Source organism: Mustelus asterias, chromosome 12 (assembly GCF_964213995.1).
Source record: "Mustelus asterias chromosome 12, sMusAst1.hap1.1, whole genome shotgun sequence".
NCBI lineage: Eukaryota > Metazoa > Chordata > Chondrichthyes > Carcharhiniformes > Triakidae > Mustelus > Mustelus asterias.
The window spans coordinates 108,969,734-108,992,996 of record NC_135812.1 but is presented as its reverse complement, the minus strand read 5'-3'; the positions used below and the strand labels follow the sequence as shown (position 1 = coordinate 108,992,996).

The 23,263-nt window shown below is 41.8% G+C and overlaps 1 protein-coding gene and 1 long non-coding RNA gene across 9 annotated transcripts in view; one reads left to right on the top strand and one right to left on the bottom strand.

Annotated features, from left to right (window-relative positions):
• Positions 1–3,003: 3,003 nt before the first annotated feature.
• Positions 3,004–23,263, bottom strand: part of LOC144501818 (C-Jun-amino-terminal kinase-interacting protein 4-like) — a 274,627-nt gene continuing 254,367 nt past the window's right edge. For 2 of the 8 annotated variants that reach the window (XM_078225865.1, XM_078225867.1), the window contains exons 23-30: positions 22,949–23,016; positions 19,317–19,465; positions 17,930–18,101; positions 16,039–16,152; positions 10,177–10,215; positions 7,961–8,137; positions 6,630–6,761; positions 4,019–5,257 (exon numbers count right to left, since the gene is read on the bottom strand). In XM_078225865.1, coding sequence (XP_078081991.1) covers positions 5,142–5,257; positions 6,630–6,761; positions 7,961–8,137; positions 10,177–10,215; positions 16,039–16,152; positions 17,930–18,101; positions 19,317–19,465; positions 22,949–23,016 — 967 coding nt within the window. In that variant the 3' untranslated portion in view covers positions 4,019–5,141. Of the gene's footprint in view, positions 3,246–4,018; positions 5,258–6,629; positions 6,762–7,960; positions 8,138–10,176; positions 10,216–16,038; positions 16,153–17,929; positions 18,102–19,316; positions 19,466–22,948; positions 23,017–23,263 lie in introns of those variants that run through there. The other 6 variants (XM_078225868.1, XM_078225870.1, XM_078225871.1 and 3 more) reach the window with 4 other exon arrangements.
• The window catches only part of LOC144501825 (uncharacterized), a 72,045-nt gene continuing 64,834 nt past the window's right edge, over positions 16,053–23,263 (top strand). Inside the window, exon 1 of the long non-coding RNA XR_013499214.1 lies at positions 16,053–16,179. This is a non-coding gene — a long non-coding RNA (uncharacterized LOC144501825). The remainder of the gene's footprint in view (positions 16,180–23,263) is intronic.

Here is a 23,263-nt window from a genome sequence, read left to right as displayed (position 1 = left end):
GTTTTTCAGACTGTGGGAGGAAACCGGAGCACCTGGAGGAAACCCACGCAGACATGGGGAGAACGTGCGAACTCCACACAGACAGTGACCCAAGCCGGGAATTGAACCCGGGTCTTTGGCGTTGTGAGGCAGCAGTGCTAACCACTGTGCCACCGTGCGGTGTAAAAATGGCCTCCACCTGTATTACTGACTTAACAGCAGCTAATTGATACAAAGGAGGATCCCACAAATAGTAAATGAGTTGGAAGAGCAGTTAATCTGGAGATGTTGGTTGAGGGAGGAATGTTGGTTAAACTTGATGAATTTCAATAGTACCTCAGAACCTAGAACACCCACCTGAGCCGGCAGCCTCAGTTTACCATCTCATCCCAAATCCCATTATTTGTAGATAGCAAAATACATTTTATTAAAAATCTCACACACACACGAGCCGTTGTGATAAAATGGTTTGTTGTGTGTCTCAGACGGAACCTTGATTAGTGTTTCCAGTTTAGCTCCAAGCTATTTCTCCAAAGTGCAAGATGTCAGATTCAGTGGGTCTCCGCAGGGAATTGGTGATCCTGTTAACTCAGAATGTGTTTGATTGACAGTGGAACCAACGTCAAGTAAATGCACAATTCATTCAACTGTCATTGTACCGTAGGGAGCTGAACGACTCGAATCACACTCCTAACTCGTGTTCAGAATCGCTCATCCACCAGAACAAAACTCAATATAAAATCTTTCCCAATTTCTTCAATTTTGAGAACAGATACATAGGTACAATATTAGACCATTTAGCCCCTCGAACTGATTTCACCACCAACAGCTATATTTGCCTTAAAAACTTGTTCAGACATAAGTTGTATTAAATATTGATGGTTTCTGGTTACACTGAAGATCCCCAAATACCCTGTTCCCAGGAATTCCTTTCATCCAAGAAAAAGAACGAGCCTGTAAGCCCATAGTTCCCGTTAACATGATTTGCCTGTATATTAATGGAGGTATTTTACACTCTCCACCCACACCACCACCACCAATATGACCCAGAAGCCTGCAGTAACTCACTGCATGCAGGGCAATAGGGATGTTTCATTCCCTGTTTACCACCACCACACTGTGGTCAGACAGCTATACTGCAACTCAGATTAATGGTCAATCATAGAACCCCTACAGTGCAGAAGAGGCCAGTAGCCCATCGAGTCTACACCTCTCTCTGACAGTGTCTTACCCACGCCCCCTCGCTGTAATCCCTACCCATTTACCATGGCCAATCCCCCTAATCTACACATCTTTGGACAATAAGGGGCAATTTAGCATAGTCAATCTATCTAACCTGTACATCTTTGGACTGTGGGAGGAAACCGGAGCACCCGGAGGAAACCCACGCAGACACAGGGAGAATGTGCAAACTCCACACAGACAGTAAAGGCTGGGATTGAACCCGGGTCCCTGGCAATGTGAGGCAGCAGTGTCACCATGCCGCCCCACAGGTCATTTTTGTGCACATTGTCTAACCATGTGCGGGGAGTGTTTGATGGGGACAATGTAGAGAGAAGTTTACTGTATTATCAGCTTTATACAGCCAATATTTAACAGTAAAAAGAACAAAATGTTGGAAACACTCAGCAGATCAGGTTGCATAAGTGGAAAGAGAACCAGAGTTTCACGTCGATGATCTTTCATTGAACTCTGAAATGTTGGCTGTAGCGGGGCTGACAAGCCAATGGAATCTCCATTCACATCGGCAGGACTGGATGATCCAACCAGTGTGAAGGGCTGGAAAATTCCAGCTATCAGAAAGCAATGTTGTACTTGATGACAATCTTCATCAGGCATTTTTGAAGAAACTGATTGATGGGATGCGAGCGTCGCTGCAAGCATAGCACTTGTTGCCCGTACCTAATTTCCCTCGGGAAAGTGGAACTCAGCTATCTCTTAAACTGCTGCAGTCAATGTGGTGCAGGTTAACCCTTGGCACTATTAGGGTGTTCTGTGATTTTGATCCAGTGACAGTAAAGGAACATCCTCGTCAGGATGTGAATTGTAGGGAGATTTCCAATGCAATTTACTAAAGATTCTTAGACAGCACCTTCCAATCCCAACACCACTTCTATCTCGAAGGACAAGAACAGCAGATACCTGGGAACACCACCATCTGCAAATTCCCCTCTAAGCCATTCATCATCCTGACTTGGAAATATATCGCTATTGCTTCTCAGTCGCTGGGTCAAAATCCTGGAATTCCCTTCCTAACGGCATTGTGGGTCAACCCACAGAACATGGACTGCAGCGATTCGAGAAGGCAGCTCACCACCACCATCTCAAGGGCAACTAGGGATGGGCAATAAATGCTGGCCAGCCAGTGACACCCATGTCCCATGAATGAGTGAAAAAAAAATCTGCTGCCCTTATCCTTCTAGCAATTGCAGGTTTGGAAAGTGCTGTCAAAGGAAGCTTAGTGAGTTACTGCAATGCATTTTGTAGATGGTACACACCACTGCCATGCTGTTGGTGGTGGATAGGGTGCCAATCAAGCAGTCCTGGATGGTGGAGTTTCTTGAGTGTTGTTGGAGCTGCACTCATCCAGGCAAGTGGAGAGTATTCCATCACACTTCTGACTTGTGCCTTGTAGATGGTGGCCAGGCTTTGGGGAGTCAGGAGGTGATTTGCGCAGTGCAGAATCCAGCTTCTGACCTGCTTTTGCAGCCACAGAATTTATATGTCAAAAATGGGGAAACCAGCATGAAGCACTCCCAGGACCGACTGTGCTCTTGACTCCACCCTAAAGCTCTCTGCTTGCATCTGGTGACAAAGCAGCTTGGTAGCCGACAAGGGTTTTCCTCAGGATTCTGCAGAAATATCTCTTTACCTTGCTGTCAGAATACACAGAAAAATCAACAAATCAGTCAAGGACATGATCAATCAGAGAAACATGGGGAGGAATCCTGCACAAGATCCCAAACAACAGTGAGTGAATTAAAGAGACGGACATGGTAGGGGCAGGGAAGCAACAAAAATATTAAAAAGAAGCACAAATGAATGTTTTTATTCAAAAAGTTTCAAACATCCCAATGTTGTGAAGTTACTAATGTAGATAAAAGCTGCAGCCATTTTGTGCACAGCAAGAACCCACAGACACCAATGAGGGGACTAGCCAGTTAATTGTTTTTGATGCTGTTGTTTGAAGGAGAAATGTTGGTCTGGTTCCCAAGGAGAGTTCCTTACTCTTCTTCCAATAGCACCATAGAATCTTTAACATTCACCTGAAACAACATGGCCTCAATTAGCTTTTATCAAAGGCAGCAACTCTGACATTCCCTTTACACTGTTACTCCAGATTATATGCTAAAGTCTATGGATTTGGGCTTAAATCCGTGACATTCTGGTTCAGCGGTGAAAGTATTAACATCTGAGCCAGACAGGCATTTATGACAATCAAGCTGAAAGATCTTAGTGCTGAAGAAATGGGATGCTTCATTATTACAGCTAGTTGGATGTAGAAATACTCTTCAACTTTGACCCAATAATGTTCTTTAAGATTCAAATTTACTACAGCATTCCAACAATAGTGATACTACTGACCTGGAGAGGTGGCTGCTACTGCTTGACTCATGATGACATTACATTTCTGTTCCACAGTAACACTGCCTATCGTTGCTGAATTTGAGCAGTTTGGTACCTGGTGGACCTGGTACCGTTGAGGGTTGGTTTCACGCTGAAGTTGAAGTTACCTTCCTTGGACCTATGCTGTCCATAGAAATGTCCTTCAATTGAGCATACTGTGTTGGATCTGAACCCAAAGCCAATGCACAGTATTCCAACCAATTTCCCAGAGAACACAACAAAGGTGGAAGACACCACCATTGCATAGCAAGAAGGGGGCAATTTAAAGTGCTTGTTTTTGGATGGGAGGGAAGGTTTGTTTGAAATGGTTTTGAGGAAGATTTTTTGTCAGGGCACGGTTTCACCGTAAAATTGATACAATTACCAATTTAGACTGCTAAAATGCAAAGAAAAACAATTGCAGGAAACTTGACCGAATAAAAATAAAATCCAATTTATTCAGTCATTGCAAATCAAGGGGCCCAGTATGAATCCATTTCCAGTTTCTATAGTGTGAAAACGCAGGTCCCATTACACAAATTAGCTCAGAGAGCAGAAACACAAACAAGAAAACAGCAGCCTTCTTTGATATACATATATATATTTTTCTTGTACAAAGTTACATTCTGAACCACAAAGGTTCATTAATAATAGGTAATAAATACTGAAATGGCTACACTGGAATATGAGCTATTCAAGCTCACCATAATGAAGCCTTGGGTTTCAACAGAGAGCAATTCAACGCCGGAGCATTCGGTTTTCAAATTACAGAGCAGTTAAAATACAAGATAAAGTGTCTAAAGAGGTCAACTTACAAAAAAAATACAGACCATAAAATTTGTATTTTTTTTAAAATATGCTTAGAGAGACGGAGATGTTTCTTTCTCAACAAAACTGTCAATATAATTAAAGCACTTCTGTTAGAGAAAAGAAGACAGTTTAGTAGTGTGTATAAAATGATTCTGAGGTGCAGCACAGGTTGTTAATGTTCCCTGTCAAGTGTGTCCAGAGTTTTCTACAATAAATTGCAAGAAAGAAAACTGAACTGGATGATATTCCCCTAAACACCACAAGACTCTAAAACAAGACTGACTGATTGACTGGTTTCTCTCTCTCTCTCTCTACCAATCATTTGACACGAGTGCTACTCCGGGTTAATATCCTTTGGTAACCGTGATAACACCCACACAGAAATAAATAGCTTTCTTTATAATGCAAATACAAATTAGTTCTTTAGAATAGTGTTAGCATAATAACCCTTAACAACTAACACCTGTTGTTTTACTAAGGCAGCCTATGTTCTTTGAAGTGAAGTGACTATGCTCAGCAAGCGCCGTCTTTTAACAGTAGGAAGACCCTGTAAAAAGGACAAGGACAGAAGAGCAGTTCAGAGATGCTTCCCGCCTGCTCTGTACTCCACCATGCAAACTGAGGAGCCATGGTGAAGAACTGCTCAAACACTCTGCGGTGAAGAAAATAAAACAAAAATAAACCAAAATAAAACAACATGCAAGCTTTTCGTGTAACTCAGTCATTCTGTCGTGAAGTTGTGTCATTCAGTCTTCGTTGAACGTGACCTGCCACACAATTAAGTGACTTCTCTCTGCTTTGGCCAATGAAGGCTGAATCTGCAGAGTCTCCCTCAGCTCCTCTGTCTCTTCACTCTCATCACCTAAAGGGAACAACACATTTCGTGATATATGAAGATTACAAGATGATTTCGCAGAATCCTACTGCACTGAAGCTGGACATTCCATTCATTTTATCTGTACCAATACTTTGAAAGGCCCCTCCGATTAGTTCCCCCCGACCCACACTGTTCTTTCCCCATGGTCCTGCAAATTTTCTTTTTCAAGAACTTATCCAATTCCCTGTAGAAAGTTATTACTCAATCTGTCTCCACCATCATTGGATAGTGTGTTCAAGATGAGGAACACTCACTGCGTACGTCTCATTGCTTTTCTCTAATAAATTGAGAATTTTCAGGTGGAACCTATACAGGGTGCAGTCACTCGAGTTTCTCAGAATGGCACAGACGAATGGCACAGGAAGCCAATACCCCACCTGCCAAAAGAACACTCTAACCTGAGCTGGTTATCGTATTACAATGGCTGGCATGGGTGGATGGGAGGAATCATTTTTAAGTGTTTTAAAATGTATTTATCAGTGTCACAAGTAGGCTTAACACTGCAATGAAGTTACTGTGAAAATCCCGTAGTCGCCACACTCCAGCGCCTGTTTGGGTACACGAAGGGAGAATTTAGCATGGCCAACTAGCACACCTTTCACACTGTGGGAGGAAACCAGAGCACCTGTAGGAAACCCACACAGACACGGGGAGAACGTGCAGACTCCACACAGACAGTGACCCAAGCCAGGAATTGAACCCAAGTCCCTGGTGCTGTGAGGCAGCAGTGCTAACCACTGTGCTACCGTGCTGCCCATCAGCGGACTTCCGATACAAGACAATGTGGTTGACTCTTCAACTCAATCCCCGATGGTAGAATTCAGATCACGGCTCTTCTTTACTTTACAAGGTTTGGGTGTTTGTCCTTGGCCTTAGTGACCAGGTACAATTAGATTGCTGATTGAGAGTGATCACTGCTCTGCATTATGGCTGATGGATTCCCAGTTGCAGCCTGTTCTTTTTCATGTAATACTGCAGTTTGTACTTCAGTTCGTGCAGCAAGTTCCTCACTCAAATCCACAAGCTCGGCACACATATCCCCAGCAGATGAGATGCGATGGAGGCCTGGATTCATGCAGTTATTATTTTCCCTTCCCCAGACTAGGAAAGTGCACTAAATGGGGACTTCAATAGATCTCCTCCATTCTATTAAGGTAAAGGAGATAGAACATAAAACAGCACAGGAACAGGCCCTTTGGCTTACGATGTTGTGCTGAACATGAAGCCAAATTAAACTAATCCTTTCTGGCTGCCCTTGGTCCATATCCCTCTATTCCTTGCAGAGAACATAGATGAATGGAATATTTCCCTTAATGAAGTTCATTGATATGAAGCAGTAAATTTACAATCTTCTCACCCATCCTGAAGTCAATGTAGCCCTCACCGCCGCTCATAACCAGCACCGATTTCACTGACTGCTGGCTGCATCCATCAGACGCAGAAGCTCCTAATTTTTCAAACGGGTGTTCAACATCACCAAACGAGATACCTAGAGCGTGACCAAACAAGGTTCAAAATGTTTAACACCAGTGAAGATCACTCTTGCTTTTCAGAGACATATCCATCCTGCAGTTTCCTCTCCTATATAATGACCATCAGCAGGAAAGTAGTAGAAACCTGCACTGTGGCTCAGTGCTGGCTGACAGATTGGAGACATGCTTCACCAGAAAAGCAGCCCTCTAGAGCTGGAGTATTTCACTTCAATGAGGCACACGGCATGCATGCCCCGCAACATTAGCTCACAGATTGTGGCCGAGATCCAGTCTACACTGAGACTGGGGTTTGAACACAGACCCTCAGAACAGGATGTCCTATCTGCTGTTAACAACAATGGATTAAATCCATTAAAATATTCTTCTAAAGTAAAACACACAATGTGGCCACGTTTCACCAACAGTTCCAGTCGGAATCTAGTCACTCCTGCACAGCAGCACAGGATAATAGCAGCTTTCAGACTCTGATATATCTGGAATTAAATAATTTGAGTTTGGGAAGAAAAGGCCAAGGGAGTGGTTATAAATTATTGGATGTGGTTAAAGGGGAATACATTTACTCAAAAAAATAAGGTCAGCTTAATTCAATAAAGTTAGCTTGACTCAGGTGTGAGCATACTCTAAATGCACAATTCCGGACTATAAGCACACAATCTGGACTGAAATTTCTGTGTAGTAGTGAGAGTTCTGCATTGTCAGAGGTGCGGTTTTCTGAAAGACATTATTGTTTCAGTAGTACAGGTGGATACTGAAGTATTATTTGAAGAGAAGGAAGCTCTCCCAGCGTGTCCTGGTCAGCATTCCTCCCTCAATCAACTCCAGAAAAAACAGATTAACGACAGAGTCTGAAATGTTACTGTGCAAAACAGCAACTGCTCTTAAAAAAAATGTAATTATTTTTTTGAAATGTATTGAGCAATGCTGTCAATGTCTGTATTTATTGTCTGAACCTTTGGATTTCAGGTCGCACAATATAACCACTGTGCCCCTGTACCCCAGTATGCAAAGCAGTTTGTAACTTTGCTCAGGTTTTAAACAAAAGTATTTTCCTTAATCTACCGATAACAAACACGGTTTGGTAAACAGGAATTAGATTTGCCAATTACCATGTCCCTGGGTGCAATTCACACCTGAAATTCGATAAGAACCCGGCTGAGGAACCATGTTTCCAGTATTCCAGTGGATAATTACTCACTTGGAACTGCTACAAAGAACTTTACAGCATCCCGGTGTCCATGGAAACACAGCTGAGCGTGGGCCATAGAGCAGTAAGGTATAAATGTGCCAGGGGTGATCTTGTCACTGTTTTCATCGCCGTAGACACGGATGACATTTCCGGGACGGTTTCCAGATCCCCCTGATGCCTTATTGGCTGCAGAAAGAGAGAGAACGTGGTAAATAACAAGAGGGTCAGTGGAAAACCAAAACGATTTCTGGAGAAAATCATTATATATACAAAAAAAAAACAGCCACTAGCATGGCAATGTTGGCTGAAGCTGAAGCAAAATGAAAAAGTGTTAAAATAAAAACAGATACTTTAGGAAGACAGTGCCAGTTCAGGAAAGATTGGGGTAAAATAAATCAACAGAGCATGCTCAGTTTCTGTCTATGGCAGGAGGACATGGGTAATGGAGTGTGCTTAATGCCAATCTGCTACTTTTCTCCTGTCAATGAAAACTCCGATGATAGTGGAGCTGCGACATTAATAAAATTACATTTACTGGAGTATTTGCAGCAAATGTCATTGGATTCAGATCCATAGGATTTAATTAATGGTAGCAATAAAACTTCACAAAAATACTTTGTAAAGTTTTATTTTATGAACTGGTCTCTAATTTAAGAGTATTTTATTAAAATTAAAGCTTTAAATGGGTCTTTTTCCCCGTGAGGATTCACTGGTGTCTATATACAGTGGTCACCACTGTACAGCGATCAGGTCAACGGGTAAATTTCTTCATTATCTCAGTGCTTGGTTATATTCTAGCTGTAAATGCTTATCCATAGATTATATGTATTAACCTTCTAGACTGCAAATTTCACAAAGCATGCATACAAACAGTGGGGGGAAACTCAAATTCGTCCACCGTAAGCACCCATTTAGCCAGTTTTAGTCAATTTGACAGATCAAGTTTCTCCCTGTGCAAGCAAATTTATGAAGCTTCAACCTATTAACTGGTTAACCTGTTTAGAAGCTTGCAACGTCCTACAGTATTAACTCTTATCATCCTGACCTGATGAATTCCACATAGCGTTGAACAGGAGACTGAGTGTTCTGCCAGGAATCTAATCTAATCACATTGGTTACAAATTGTTCTGTATTTTCAAGGCAAGGTGTACCTTATCTTTTTGCCCAGGTTTTGCATAGATTAACATTCTGGCCCCTTGAACAAATGCAATAAAATTAAACCACGCTCTTTACTGCAGAAACTTTCAGCAGAATTTCTTTCTAGGCTGGATTCAGAACTTGGCCCAAGGGTGCGAAAAGGGCAGAATGCTGACGCACCAATGATATGATGTGGAGATGCCGGCGTTGATATCCCAGTTTTACCGACTCACCAAATGCTGTGTAACAATAGGAATTTGATCTCCAAATATTAAAATATCTAGACAAGATGAATATTTGAGGGAGATTTTCAACACAGACACATCAGCACTCTGATGAACATGCACACAGAGAGCAGTTACTATTCAGCTGCTCCCTGAGGTGGGAAGTTGCTGCGTACAAGACGATAGAAAATTGTCAGCACTTTATTTACTTAATTCAAAAGTCTGAATCCAACTTCCTCTTTTCATATATAAAAATACATTGTAAAAAATGCTGAAATATAGGGCCCAATTTTAACCCATTCAAAGCCCATCCATTTGCAGAGTTAAAATTGTGCTCTGTGTCGGTTAGACTGCAAGTATCCAACTTCAATTTCATTAGCTGCATAACATAGACTATATGGGTTTAGCTGCATAAAAAGCTAAGTTCATTCTTATAACTTTCACAACTTTTAACATGATGGGTTAAGCTTTGATTAAAAGGCTGAACATTAGACACTTTCTCCATACCAATGCCACATGGATGTTTTTAAAAAATTAGTAAATGGAAGAGTCATTGCAGATAAAGAAATGAAAGACAGGCAGCAGTGTTCGCACAGCTTCAGTGAGGGAACATGGAGATGACAGGCCCTCAAGACAAAATAAAAGGTTCCTCAGAGCTGAGGGATGGAACATTGAGTACTTAGGCTTTTGTGACCATCCAGCAAACACACACACTGCCGCAGTGCAGGACCAGCTTCAGGATAAACATTCAGACAAGAAATAAGAGGAGGGGCAAACATTATAAACAAAAGTTGGATATAAACTGCCTTGATTGGCTAAAGCAGCCCAAAAGAGAAAGATTCTGATGGTTTTATCTGCACTTACCCCTCAGACCCAGTAACCGTCCCTGGTGGAGGACTACAGCTATAGTGAGAAGAGGTGGCAAAGGAGGAGTGGACAAGTATGACAGTAGAGGAAAAGGATTAATAAGAACCTACCACTCTTGCATCTCAAACCTGTAGTTTTAAAATTAATAGACAGTGCAAGAACAAAATCTTTTATGTCACCATAAAAACTTTTCAAAGATGTCAAATTGACTGTGGCCATGGTAGCTGGAACCTTGACCCTTGTAAATAAAATGGGAGCTGGAAGATCGTTTTAATAGAACAATTGATTCCAGCTCCAATAAAGCTACATCAAGTCCATGCTGTACGATACATCTCCACTGACTGGACTTTGTAAAAGACCTGAATGTGACTAGCTACACACAGAATTAAGACAGTGCAACACTAGTTCACCAACAGGCAACTATGCCAGTCTTATTCCAATGCAAAGACTGTGGATTGCAACACAACCTTTAGCAAGCACATTGTTGCTTCAGAATGGATGCTCAGTCTGTCTGGAGAAGTAACAATGTCACCAAAACTTCAACCTCACTCAATTTGGTGAATCGGTTGCTAGGGAAAGGGGTTGAGAGAAAATCAACGGCATAACCTCCTCCCAGGTTTCTGATTCCTTTGTGATACAAACAGAAAATGCTGGATGTACTCAGCAGCTCTGGAGAAAGAAACAGAGTTAACATTTCAGCTAGATGACCCTTTGTCAGATGGTAGAGAAAGAAAAACCAGAGGATAGGACAGAAACTGACTACAGATCAGTTAGAGCACGGAGGGAAGCCATTCAGGCCGTCGCATCTGTGCTGGCTCTCTGGAAAACGGCTCGCTATTCCACTCCCACACTTTTCCCTGTAGCCCTTCACGTTTCGCTCTTCAATGCTTATCTCATTTTCTTTTGAAAGTCACATTACAATCGGTGAAGGGTCAAATGGGACCCCTCTCTTCCTTCTTATTTGAATGCAGCAGGTATTTTTTTTAAAAAGGATATTCTTGCCTAGTCAATGAGTGTTTAACTCTTTACATGCTGTGATCTTACAAGAACTAGACAGGTTTTGTTGTGTTTAACAAAGAAAGAGGTTAGCTTTATTATGCTTAACAGATCTAAGTATTGGACCTATAGAAAGTGTGTCTGGGGAATGGGTAATGGAAAGTAGGGCGGATGAATTAAACAGACATTTTGCATCTGTCTTTACTATATGGGACACAAGTAGCATCTCAGAAAAGTTATAAACAGGAAATGGAAGAGATAGAGGAACTTAGGAAAATTACGATCATCAGGGAAGTGGTTCCGAGGTAGATATGTTTTAGCATCCAACATTGTGAGCTAGTTTTCTACTGAAGAATTGAATTGTTAGATATGTCGGGGGTTCAATTGCTCAAAATATATTGTGGGTCCTTTCTACTGCAGGGGAGTGGGAAAGCATGAGAGTGATTGCATCAGATATGAACACATCTTAGACAGATCCCTGTTTTTCATGTACGTCCTTTTTTTTGCTTCTGTCACCGGTGCCTGTTCTGAGAAAACTGCCATTGTATGAGGATGAATGGTACTGATTACACTGTCCCTCCTCACCTTAAATTACACTGTCTCTCACTGAGGAAAGCTCAAAATCCTGAAAACTTTTCCCTCTTTGGAGGCAGCATGAGGCGTCATAGACTAGAAAAGCTAAAACAATTCAAAACCACACCATTCCCTTTGCTACACATTGTCCTCACAACGTGTTCTGCACCTCCTATCCTCCCAACACCTGAAAGGAATTGCAACTTCTCTGCATGGAGGTCAGTGACCAGTGGAGTGCCCCAGGGATCTGTTCTGGGACCCTTGCTGTTTGTCATTTTCATAAATGACCTGGATGAGGAAGTGGAGGGATGGGTTGGTAAGTTTGCTGACGACACCAAGGTAGGTGGTGTTGTGGATAGTTTGGAGGGATGTCAGAAGTTGCAGCGAGACATAGATAGAATGCAGGACTGGGCGGAGAAGTGGCAGATGGACTTCAACCCGGATAAGTGTGTGGTGATCCATTTTGGCAGATCCAATGGGATGGAGCAGCAGTATAAAATGAAGGGTACCATTCTTAGCAGTGTAGAGGATCAGAGGGACCTTGGGGTCCGGGTCCATAGGACTCTTAAATCGGCCTCGCAGGTGGAGGATGCGGTCAAGAAGGCGTATGGCGTACTAGCCTTCATTAATCGAGGGATTGAGTTTAGGAGTCGGGAGATAATGCTGCAGCTTTATAGGACCCTGGTTAGACCCCACTTGGAGTACTGCGCGCAGTTCTGGTCACCTCATTACAGGAAAGATGTTGAAGCCATTGAAAGGGTGCAGAGGAGATTTACAAGGATGTTGCCTGGATTGGGGGGCATGCCTTATGAGGATAGGTTGAGGGAGCTTGGTCTCTTCTCCCTGGAGAGACGAAGGATGAGAGGTGACCTGATAGAGGTTTACAAGATGTTGAGGGGTCTGGATAGGGTGGACTCTCAGAGGCTATTTCCAAGGGCTGAAATGGTTGCTACGAGAGGACACAGGTTTAAGGTGCTGGGGGGTAGGTACAGGGGGGATGTCAGGGGTAAGTTTTTCACTCAGAGGGTGGTGGGTGAGTGGAATCGGCTGACGTCGGTGGTGGTGGAGGCAAACTCGTTGGGGTCTTTTAAGAGACTTCTGGATGAGTACATGGGATTTAATGGGATTGAGGGCTATAGATAGGCCTAGAGGTGGGGATGTGATCGGCGCAACTTGTGGGCCGAAGGGCCTGTTTGTGCTGTGGCTTTCTATGTTCTATGTTCTATGTTCTAACTTTGTGGTCTTTGTCTTCATGGACAGTACATGTGCAGATTATGCTTACTTCTTAGTGCTGATATTTGGAATTTGTAGGACAGATTTCCATTTTCAAATTTTTAGCATAGTGCAAGTGAGCATCTCAAAGAACAAAGAAAATTACAGCACAGGAACAGGCCCTTTGGCACCGACTCTGCTGCCCGACTGAACTAAAACCCCCTACCCATCCTATTTGTGTATTTGTCAAGACACCCCTTAAAAGTCACTATTGTATCTGCTTTCACTACCTCCCCCCGGCAACGGGTTCCAGGCTTTGTGTCCTTTTAACCTAAATATTCCTCAATTACAACACCAGGGTCATCCAGACTTGAAACGTTGGCTCTATTCTCTCTCCGCAGATGCTGTCAGATCTGCTGAGATTTCAGCATTTTCTGTTTTTGCTTCAGATTCCAGCATCTACAGTAATTTGTTTTGATCTTAGTGATTTAAAATCATTATTTGGCATAAAGCATGTTTTCTGACACATAATTGAATTTGCCTCTAGCAAACACTCTGCATTCCAGATTCATGACACTGTTGGCTCTTGTACCAACACTTTTAAATGGTGTCCTCTGGTTCTCATCCTTCCATCAAAGGGAGTTGTTTCTCTTTCTGTTTTTCTCTTCAGTTACTGTTAGACATTCTGAGTATTGCCAGCATTTTCTGTTTCAGATTTACACCATCTGCAGTACTTTGGTCTGATATCATTGCTTTGTACATTCTTTTCATGAAAAGATTAATAACTTGTAATTAAAAATAAAATGCTTGTGGCACAAAAAGTGGAACTCTTGTCGAAATTTCCCAGTCCACTAAACCTGATCATCTGAGCAAACTGGGTGGAGGGTCAGAGGGAAAAGGGCCACCACTGCCTCGCTGTAAATGGGAAAGGGTGATGGGGGAAGGAAAAAAACACAAAGAATTCAACTGGAATTCTCTCATTGGGTGGCTGGTGAGCCAGTTATCGAGGAGCAGAGACATTGGCCAGGACAAAAGCTGTATGTATAACAAATGACGGATACTGTTTATTCACCAATGGCAAACTGGTCAACTCAAGTAAAATGTTAAATACTCAAATTAGGATCCAGGGTAAAAACAGAAAAGAAACTTTACCTACCTCATGGGGTCTTCATCCTTCAAACCTCGGCAGGCTCCATACACTAAGAGGTTTGCAGTTAAGAGATGCTTTGTGTTTGGTGGTGTACATAAAGAAACATTCCCTACAAGACATTCTGAATTCATTCACAACCTCCTGCTCTAGGAAGGAAGGCAGCGATACAGAATTCCACACAATCGCTGTAAAGGGTCTGACATGAGACAGGATTAGAGCTGATAGGTGGAAGATTCCGACAGTATCCACAGGGTCCCCAAAAACAAAAAGGAATTTGGGTAGATATGTTTTAGCACTCAACATTGTGAGCTAGTTTTCAACTGAAGAATTGAATTGTTAGATATGTCGGGGGTACAGAGGCTTGTGTTCAGTTGCTCAAAATATATTGTGGGTTCTTTCTACTGCAGGGGAGTGGGAAAGCATGCGAGTAATTGCATCGGATATGAACACATCTTAGACAGATCCCTGTTATTCATGGTTATCTTTTTCTTTGCTTCTCTGTCACCGGTACCTGTTCTGAAGAAACTGCCATTTGAGGATGTATGGCATTGATTACACTGTCCCTCCTCACCTTAAATTACACTGAGTCTTTCACTGAGGAAAGCTCAAAACCCTGAAAACCTTTTCCTTTTTACAGGCAGCAAGAGGCGTCATAGACTAGAAAAGGTAAAACAACTCAAAACCACACCATTCCCTTTGCTATACATTGTCCTCACGTGTTCTGCATCTCCGATCCTCTCAACACCATGAAAGGAATTGCAACTTTGCGGGAACAAGGTTGGTCTGTGTCTTCATGGACAGTACATGTGCAGATTATGCTTACTTCTTAGTGCTGATATTTGGAATTTGGAGGATAGATTTCCATTTAATTTTCCATTTTCAAATTTTTAGCATAATGCAAGAGAGCGTATCCTTTTAACCTAAATATTCCTCAATTACAATACAGAGTCAGCCACTGAACAATTACTGCTCTGAATCCACATTGTGTATCTGTTCAAATTGGAATGCATGTTTCTTTCCAGTTTCCCCACGATATTTTTGCACTATAAATGGGATTTTCATCCCTTTCCTTCACAACAGATCTAAAACAGAACGATATCGCAATATCAGAACCCACCACCAGTGCACAATGGCAGCAATGTGTACCATCTACAAGGTGGCACTGCAACAACCTGCCAACTCTCCAACGACAACAATATTCCAATCTGTGACCTCTATCAACTAGATGGACAAGGGCAGCAGCAGCATGGGAACACAAGCTTCTGCAAATTCTGCTCCAACTCCTTACCTGGAACTATATCACTGTTCCTTGCTATTGCTGCTGGCTTAAATTCCAGAATTTCCTCCCTAATAGCACTATGGGTGCACCCACACCAGAATGCAGCGGTTTAAGTCTTGTCACCACTGTCCCAAGTACAATTAGGGACGGACAGTAAAAATGCAAGTCCTGCTACTGATGCCACATCTTGTGTACGGATGAAACAAAACCCTTCCTGCACCAACGTTTGAGACTTTCCATGAAGACGCAATGGCAGAATTCAAGGCTGGTTGATGTCAGTGCACAAGCATGGGAATATAACGTGAAAACAACCAGATAGTCTTACAAGTGAAAAAGGTGATCAAAATACTATGTTTCAAAAGGTCTCCGAGTTATTCTCACCGGATGATGCCGCTGATCAGAGAAAAGCACATTCCCTCAATGATATTGCTCTTTTGGAATGCAAGAACTGCACAAGGAAACACAGAGACTCCCTCCCCACTATCCCCAGGTGGTAAAGCTAAATCTTTTACTCAAGAAGCCAATTAGAATGCAAGTATACAGAGTATAACAAAGTGCCTCTAATCGACATTAGGAAACAGAGAAAAGTAAATCACTTTGTTTTACAAATGTAAATCACTTTGTTTTCTCAAAGTAACTCCTCACTTACTTTCTGTTAGAGGGATGGAGATGATCACACCATTACCCGTGCCTACCCACAGGCGGTTGCAGGATACCATGAGGGCTGTGATCCGCACAAAAGAAAAACCAAGTTTCCCAGTACCTTAAAAACAAGCATCAACAAGTAAAGGTAATTTCAAACACTTAATGAACAATTCAAGTCATAGAGTGATTATGGCATGAAATGGGGCCATTCAGCCCATCAATTCCATGCCAGCTTTCCATAGAGCAATCCAGACAGTCCAAGTAAATCTAATTACTTTGGAGAAGATTAGAATCTGTTACCTCCTCTCTCCAAATACAGCAAATTATAATGCATAACATGTAAAATGTACAGGTAATTTCCTATTTGAGTAAACAGAATCCTCTTCTCTCCCACTGTGAACACATTAGATGGGATACTCATCCAGGGTCAAAAGATGCCCAGCTCACTGGTTGCCTGAAGATCCTGAAATAGCAGGTTTCTCTGTAGGAGGAATGCCCCACTGTTTAAATATTCCTCTGTACTTTAGTGTCTTTAATAGGAAGGTTTATTCATTTTAAAAATTATACATCCTTATTCAACACTTGACTTCTCCTTAACATTTAGAGATTAATCAGAATGGAACTCACACCCAGGAATACCTTCTCCACCTGTACACTCTTCATTTACGCAGCAAAATATTGAGTTCGAAAAGGCTGGTGAATGCATGGCCCCAAAGTTACTGAGATCTGTAGCCTAAAATAACCATGGCTCACTCCAGAACACAAGTTCAACCAATTGCTCGATAGGTCTTAATCACCCATTTTGAAAACAATAATCCTTGGACTGGCTAAATAAATATACAAGCAGCTACCTGGATTAATTTTTGAGGGTATATACGCAGGGGTGATTATAAAGATATAAACCAAAGGGGTTTACAGCACTGCTGGACATTCAGTTCTCTGTCTTTTGAGTTCTTTTCAGACTAAACCAAGACTAGCCCATTGGCCACTCTGTTCTCACCCTCATGGCTTTAGACCTTTCTCTATTTCATCATTTTATCCATATGTCCTTTCAACAGCCCAACGATTTCTGCCTCAGCCTCTCCTGGAGGTTTAGCATTCCATGCTCTCTGTATAAAGATGTCCTTCTTTTACAATGATGGCAGCACACCACCAACCTGAGGGGAAGGTCTTTCCTTTCTCACCATCAAAATCTTTCATTTTAAAAAACCTCTATAAATGCAGGTTCTTTCTTCTATGAAATTCCTTAGATTACACCGGGAAAATAAGTACACTATCTCCAGTCTCTCCTTCCAATTAGAAACAGAACATTCTGGAAATATACAGCAGTTCAGTAAGCAGCCGTAAAGATTTGAGAAAGGGTTTGACTTCTATATCATAGCCTGCCTTCTTTCTTTACTAAATGATCTTGTGCATATTTTCAACATTTGTACTTTTCCATCCCTGGCTACAATCAATGTTTTTCAAATATCTGCACTTCCACTTCTGAGAAACTATATCCACAAACCCTCAGATCTTGCTGTTCCTCCAATCCCGTCTTTCCATGGAGTCAAAACACCGATTCCTCGTTTTCCCCCACCTAACGACAGAACTCAACCCTTCTATGAAATGAACTGCACCTTCCATCTGTCTGTTAACACGTTGATATTTTCCTGAATTTTTATTCAGTTTGATAAACCTCAATTTTTAACCTACTCCAAATGATCTATACTGAGGGAAACAGAGGAATGTGTTGAATGTCCTGTAGTCAAGGGATACCAACTGTTGTTTTGGGGAAAGAGGTAGAAAACAGAAAAAAAGATGCTTTTCATTAAACTTTAGAATTCTTTTACACTTCAGTCAAAATTGGTCAAACAGGATAATGTACAAAACATGGAATAATAGTGATCACCCACCTAGCATTTTGCTGACATACGGTTCAATGTCTACATCTTGCAGGTGCTGGTAGGTATGTACATGGTAAAGGCGAAGGGTAGAGTCTAGACGGATGGAAACCCACACCCCATCTCCCACCCAAGCCAACTGCCTCACCTGGCTTTCCTTCCGTGGGTGGGCATCAAAGGATTTCTGGGAAAGCACAAGGAGAGAATATTTTGCTAAAGTCCATTTAGGACCGTGTTAAAGTGTATTAAAGTAGATTACATTTCAGAACAGTGAGAATCCAACTGAGACTGCTAGTACTGAAACAGCTGCACATAATCATCAAAACTGGCCCTTAATTCTTCCCTTTCCAAGATTTTCCCAATTGTTTGATGTAAAGGCTGGAGGTTGGATAAAGCGACAGGACCTGCTTACTCTCCACTGACAAAAATCATTTTCTTCATCATTATCTGGCCTCCTACCAGAGGGTGAAATGTCATTCATCTCAGTGCTTTTTGCTTTGGGGTGGTAGGGAAGAGAAAGAGGTACACAGATAAACATGGAATGGGTAACTTCTGACATGATTCAAACACAAAAGCCTAGCTGACTGACTGGAGAGCGTAGAGTGTGCTGTGACAACATGATTAGCTAGATTGCAGTAGCTAGCTTAGATACCCGTATCAAGGCAGAACCTGTCAGAGTAAAGGGTGAGCAATGACCTAACCGTATGTATAGGTACCCCACTCATAAATGGGGCCACAGAGCATCAAAGTCCAAAAGATTCTTGGTCTAATTAGTCTAAAAATGAAATATAAAGACTTCTTACAATCATTTATATTCATTATGGTATTGAATTACCTTCAACAAAACTATAACATGTACCTACTCCCACTGTACCTGGTGTTCCATGTCAATAAAAACAGAGAAAGCTGGTGACAATGGGAAACTGTATGCATGAAATCTAACCAAATGCCAACGTCACAAACACACCTTTGACAGTCTGCCTGGGATCTGGCTGGAGATTCTGCTCAGGCCCGTGTGTTATAGATACATTGCCGGTGTATATGTAACACAGTCCTAAATTGAACCAAACAGCAAGTCATCAGTGCAAACTGCTTATTCTTGCCTGAGGTGGAGGAGGTGGTAACAGTGGCAGCATTGCTGGACTGTCATGAGAAAGCTTGACGAAAGAGGATATTAAACAACCAGAAAGTGAATCAGACTCAGAATAGCAGATGGAGCTGCAGTTTAGTGTGTTGACAGATAACTTTCCGTCGCTTTGCCATAGGTTAACAATTTTGTTTTGCTTCAGGAGGCTTGTGGTTCGAGTTGACAGACACATTTCATTTCGCATTTTAATTGCAAGGTAATTTGATCCGTTTTCGTGGGATTATTTGAGCTCAGAGCTTTGCAAGTCGTTACCTCAATTTTCATGGCCTTTGGGTGAACTACATAAATTTTATTCTTGTAACCACACCATACTTTATCGTGCACAACAGTCATACAGCGAATGGAGTGGTGAGGCCGCCCAAAGTCCAGAAGATGATAGTTAGTGAGGTCCCACTGGCCATCTAAGGAATAAACAAACAGGCTGTTTAAAAATACAACTACCTACTTACAGCATTAAAACAAACAGACCATCAATAATGGTATTTCCCACTTTATGTTTTTAAATTATCTTGGGATAAGAGTGTTACTAGCAAGGGCAGCACTTAGTACCAACCCGAATGAAGGCAGCAGTGTGCTGCCTTCTTGAACTGCTGCAGTCCACGTAGTGTTGGTTCACCATAGAGCTTTTCTCTGCAGCATTCTGATACAACTGAGTGCAGAGGGCAATTAAAAGTCACATATAGATGAAAATCATCACTGAGTAAGGACAGCAGATTTCCTCCCCTGAAGGACATTAGTGAATCAGATATTTTTTTAAAACAACAATCCAGTAGCTATTATTATTAAGACTAGCGTTTTATTCCAGATTTATGAATTGATTGAAGTTAAATTGCCTCAGTTGCCATGGTGGGATTGAACTCGTGTCGCTGGACCATTATTCCCGGCCTCTGGATTAATAGGAATTACTGGAGCACTATGCTATTGCTTCAACTGCTGAATCTCTATTAATGGCTGAACTGCATTATTAATCTTTTGACAATGCTTTTCAATTTAAAATGAAACTAGTAGTACATGAAGCTCTCATCATTGGTCTCACTATTCACTACAGTCAGACGGTCGATATTCCAGCAACAATGATCTTTCTTCTGTGATTGAAGAGTTGCTTCTGCTGATGTCCAATGGGGAAGAGAAGTGGAAGGCAATGTAAACTGGGATTAGGAGTGTAGGAGTGGCAGTATGCTCATGTGGCACCCGGGATAAATGCTGCTATCGTTATAGAACCGTCACCGCGGCTATATATTGCCTCAGATCAGGTTTAACACCATGCAATTGTTATAAAATACAAGAACGTATCTCAAGGAGATGTTTAATATAGAGTGGGATACTCTTTAACCTTAACCTATAGAAACCTTTCTAGTAATCTATTAGAAACTATCAGAGAAACTTTGAAGGAGAGCATCAATCTCCACTTGGAGAGGCAAGGCTTGATCAGGGATAGTCAGCATGGCTTCGTCAGAGAGAGGTTTGATTGAATTTTTTGAGGACGTGACCAGGTGTGTAGATGAGGGTAGTGCAGTCGATGTAATTTATATGGATTTCAGCAAAGCCTTTGACAAGGTCCCACATGGGAGACGGGTAAAGAAGGTAAATTCACATGGAATACAGGGTAATTTGATAAAGTGGATTCAAAAATTGGCTCAGTTGTAGGTGATGACAGAAGGCTGCTTTAGTGACTGGAAGCCAGTGTCATACCACAGGGATCTGTGTTGGGTCCCCCGTTATTCATCATTTAGATAAATGACATTGATGACTATGTGGGCGGTAGGATTAGTAAGATTGCGGATGACACAAAGATTGTCCAGGTGGTTAACAGTTAGGTGGAATGTCTTGGGCTACAAGAAGATATAGATGGAATGGTGAAATGGGCAGATAAGTGGCAAATGGAATTTAACCCTGAGAAATGTGAGGTGGTACATTTTGAAAGGAGCAATTTGACAAGAAAGTACTCAGTGGAGGACACTAGGAAGTTCTGTGGAACAAAGGGACCTTGGTGTGTTTGTCCACAGATCTCTGAAAGTAGAAGGGCGTGTTAGTAGGCTGGTGAAAAAGGCATATGGGACACTTGCCTTTATCAATCGAGGCATAGATTATAAAAACAGGGAAGTCATGCTGGAGTTGTATCGAACTTTGGTGAGGCCACAGCTGGAGCACTGTGTGCAGTTCTGGTCGCCACGTTATCAGAAGGATTGATTGCACTGGAGGGAGTGCAGAGGAGATTCACCAGGATTCTGCCTGGGATGGAACATTTAAGTTAAGAAGACAGGTTGTTTTCATTGAAGAGAAGACTGAGGGGCATTCTGATCGAGGTGTACAAGATTATGAGGGACATGGACTGAGTGGATAAGGAGCAGCCGTTCCCCTTAGTTGAAGGGTCAGTCATGAGAGGACATAGGTTCAATGTGAGGAGCAGGAGATTGGGGGGGGGATGCAAGGAAAAACCTTTTTACCCAGAGGGTGGTGACGGTCTGGAATACACTGCCTAGGAGGGTGGTAGAGGCGGGTTGCCTCACATCTGTTAAAAAGTATCTGGATGAGCACTTGGCACATCATAACATTCAGGGCTATGGGCCAAGTGCTGGCAGATAGGATTAGGTGGGAGTTCAGATGTTTCTAATGTGTTGGTGCGGACTCAATGGGCCGAAGGGTCTCTTCTGCACTGTATGATTCTAGTAATCTAGAGATCTGTACAAATGATCCCGTGACCATGAGTTCAAATCCCACCACAGCAGTTTAGCGTGTTTGTATCACCTCACAATTTATCAAATTACCCTCACAATTAAAATCAATAGAGAATAAAATGCAAGTCTCAGTAATGGTGACCATGAACTTACTGGATTGTTGTAAAAACTCATCTGGTTCACCAATATTCGTCCCGGGAGGAAATCTGCTGCCCTTACCTTGGTTGGTCTGTGACTCCAGACCCATAGAAACGCCTTATAAATGTAGCTCTTAACTGCCCTCTGAAATGGCCAAGCAAGCCACTTAGTTGCATTCATGAAGGTCACTCACTACCAATCTTCTCAAAGGCTATTAGGAATGGTAGGAGTGGGCAATAAACACTGTACTTGCTAATGACGCTCACATCCCATGATTAAATAAAATGGCAGGGTCATTATCAATGTGAAACTATTTGAATGTAAGCATATTTTCAATACCGATATTGGAAAATTAACTGTAATTCCAGGTTTAAAAATGAGTAGTTAATATAAATGCACAAGAACATTGCAATTATGCCTTAAGGATATTAGAGTATAATTCTGTGATACCACCACACGGGAGTCTTAATCCTCAAGTGGAAAAATAACCCATCGAACAAACTTTTCCAATTTCACCAGTAAGATGAGAGTGTTACGCAGCTCGACAGGCAAGTGAGCAAACAACCATCTTGGTCAGTGTTTCCAGGTTCTGCCTATATGTTCATGTATATTTCATTAAAAATCTTGCACGTACACACATTTCCAGTCTAGTTTTTCCATTAAGAATTCTTGTGTCTGTGCTTATAATGAAAAGTTCCTAAGTAAATGAGTCACGCTGCAATTATGTCCTCCTGCCTGTAGAAGCACTGCACAAAGGAGCCTGTGTGGTGTTCAGCTGGTCATAAATATACCACAGCCTGAAATCACAACACACACATCAAGTCATATTATTCTGATTTTTAAAATATTACCATTATATATTCCTTTGCTCATTTTTATAATGGACACTGCCCATGCAAGCTTGTCACATGGTAATTACACATCATGAGATCAGCAAACAGCACAGAATTTGGTTTAATCCTGGGACTTTCCAAGGAACGTTTTCTCCTTTGTGAATCTTTGATCTCAATGTATGGTCCAGTGCTAATATATTCTCATGAAGACGACAGAAATGGTATAGTGACTTACCTATTCCTCTGTGAAAGATTGCCAAGGTCCCATCAGCTAATGCTACTAATACTCTTCCTTTTAAATGTCTGGCAAAAGAGAAACTAGGTGTAAGTAACTGTAAGACTTATTAATAATATTTGAAGATCACATTCAAAGATTTTCCTTCCAGCAGTGATTTACCAGTGTTACATTCCAGAAAACCAGAAGATGAAGAATAGAATTAGACCTACATTATTTGCTTTTATAATCATTTATTTACAGAGATAGACATTCCAAAAATGCACCTCATCTCCCAAGAACCACAGTTTATTTCTGTTTCTTTTTAATAAGGAC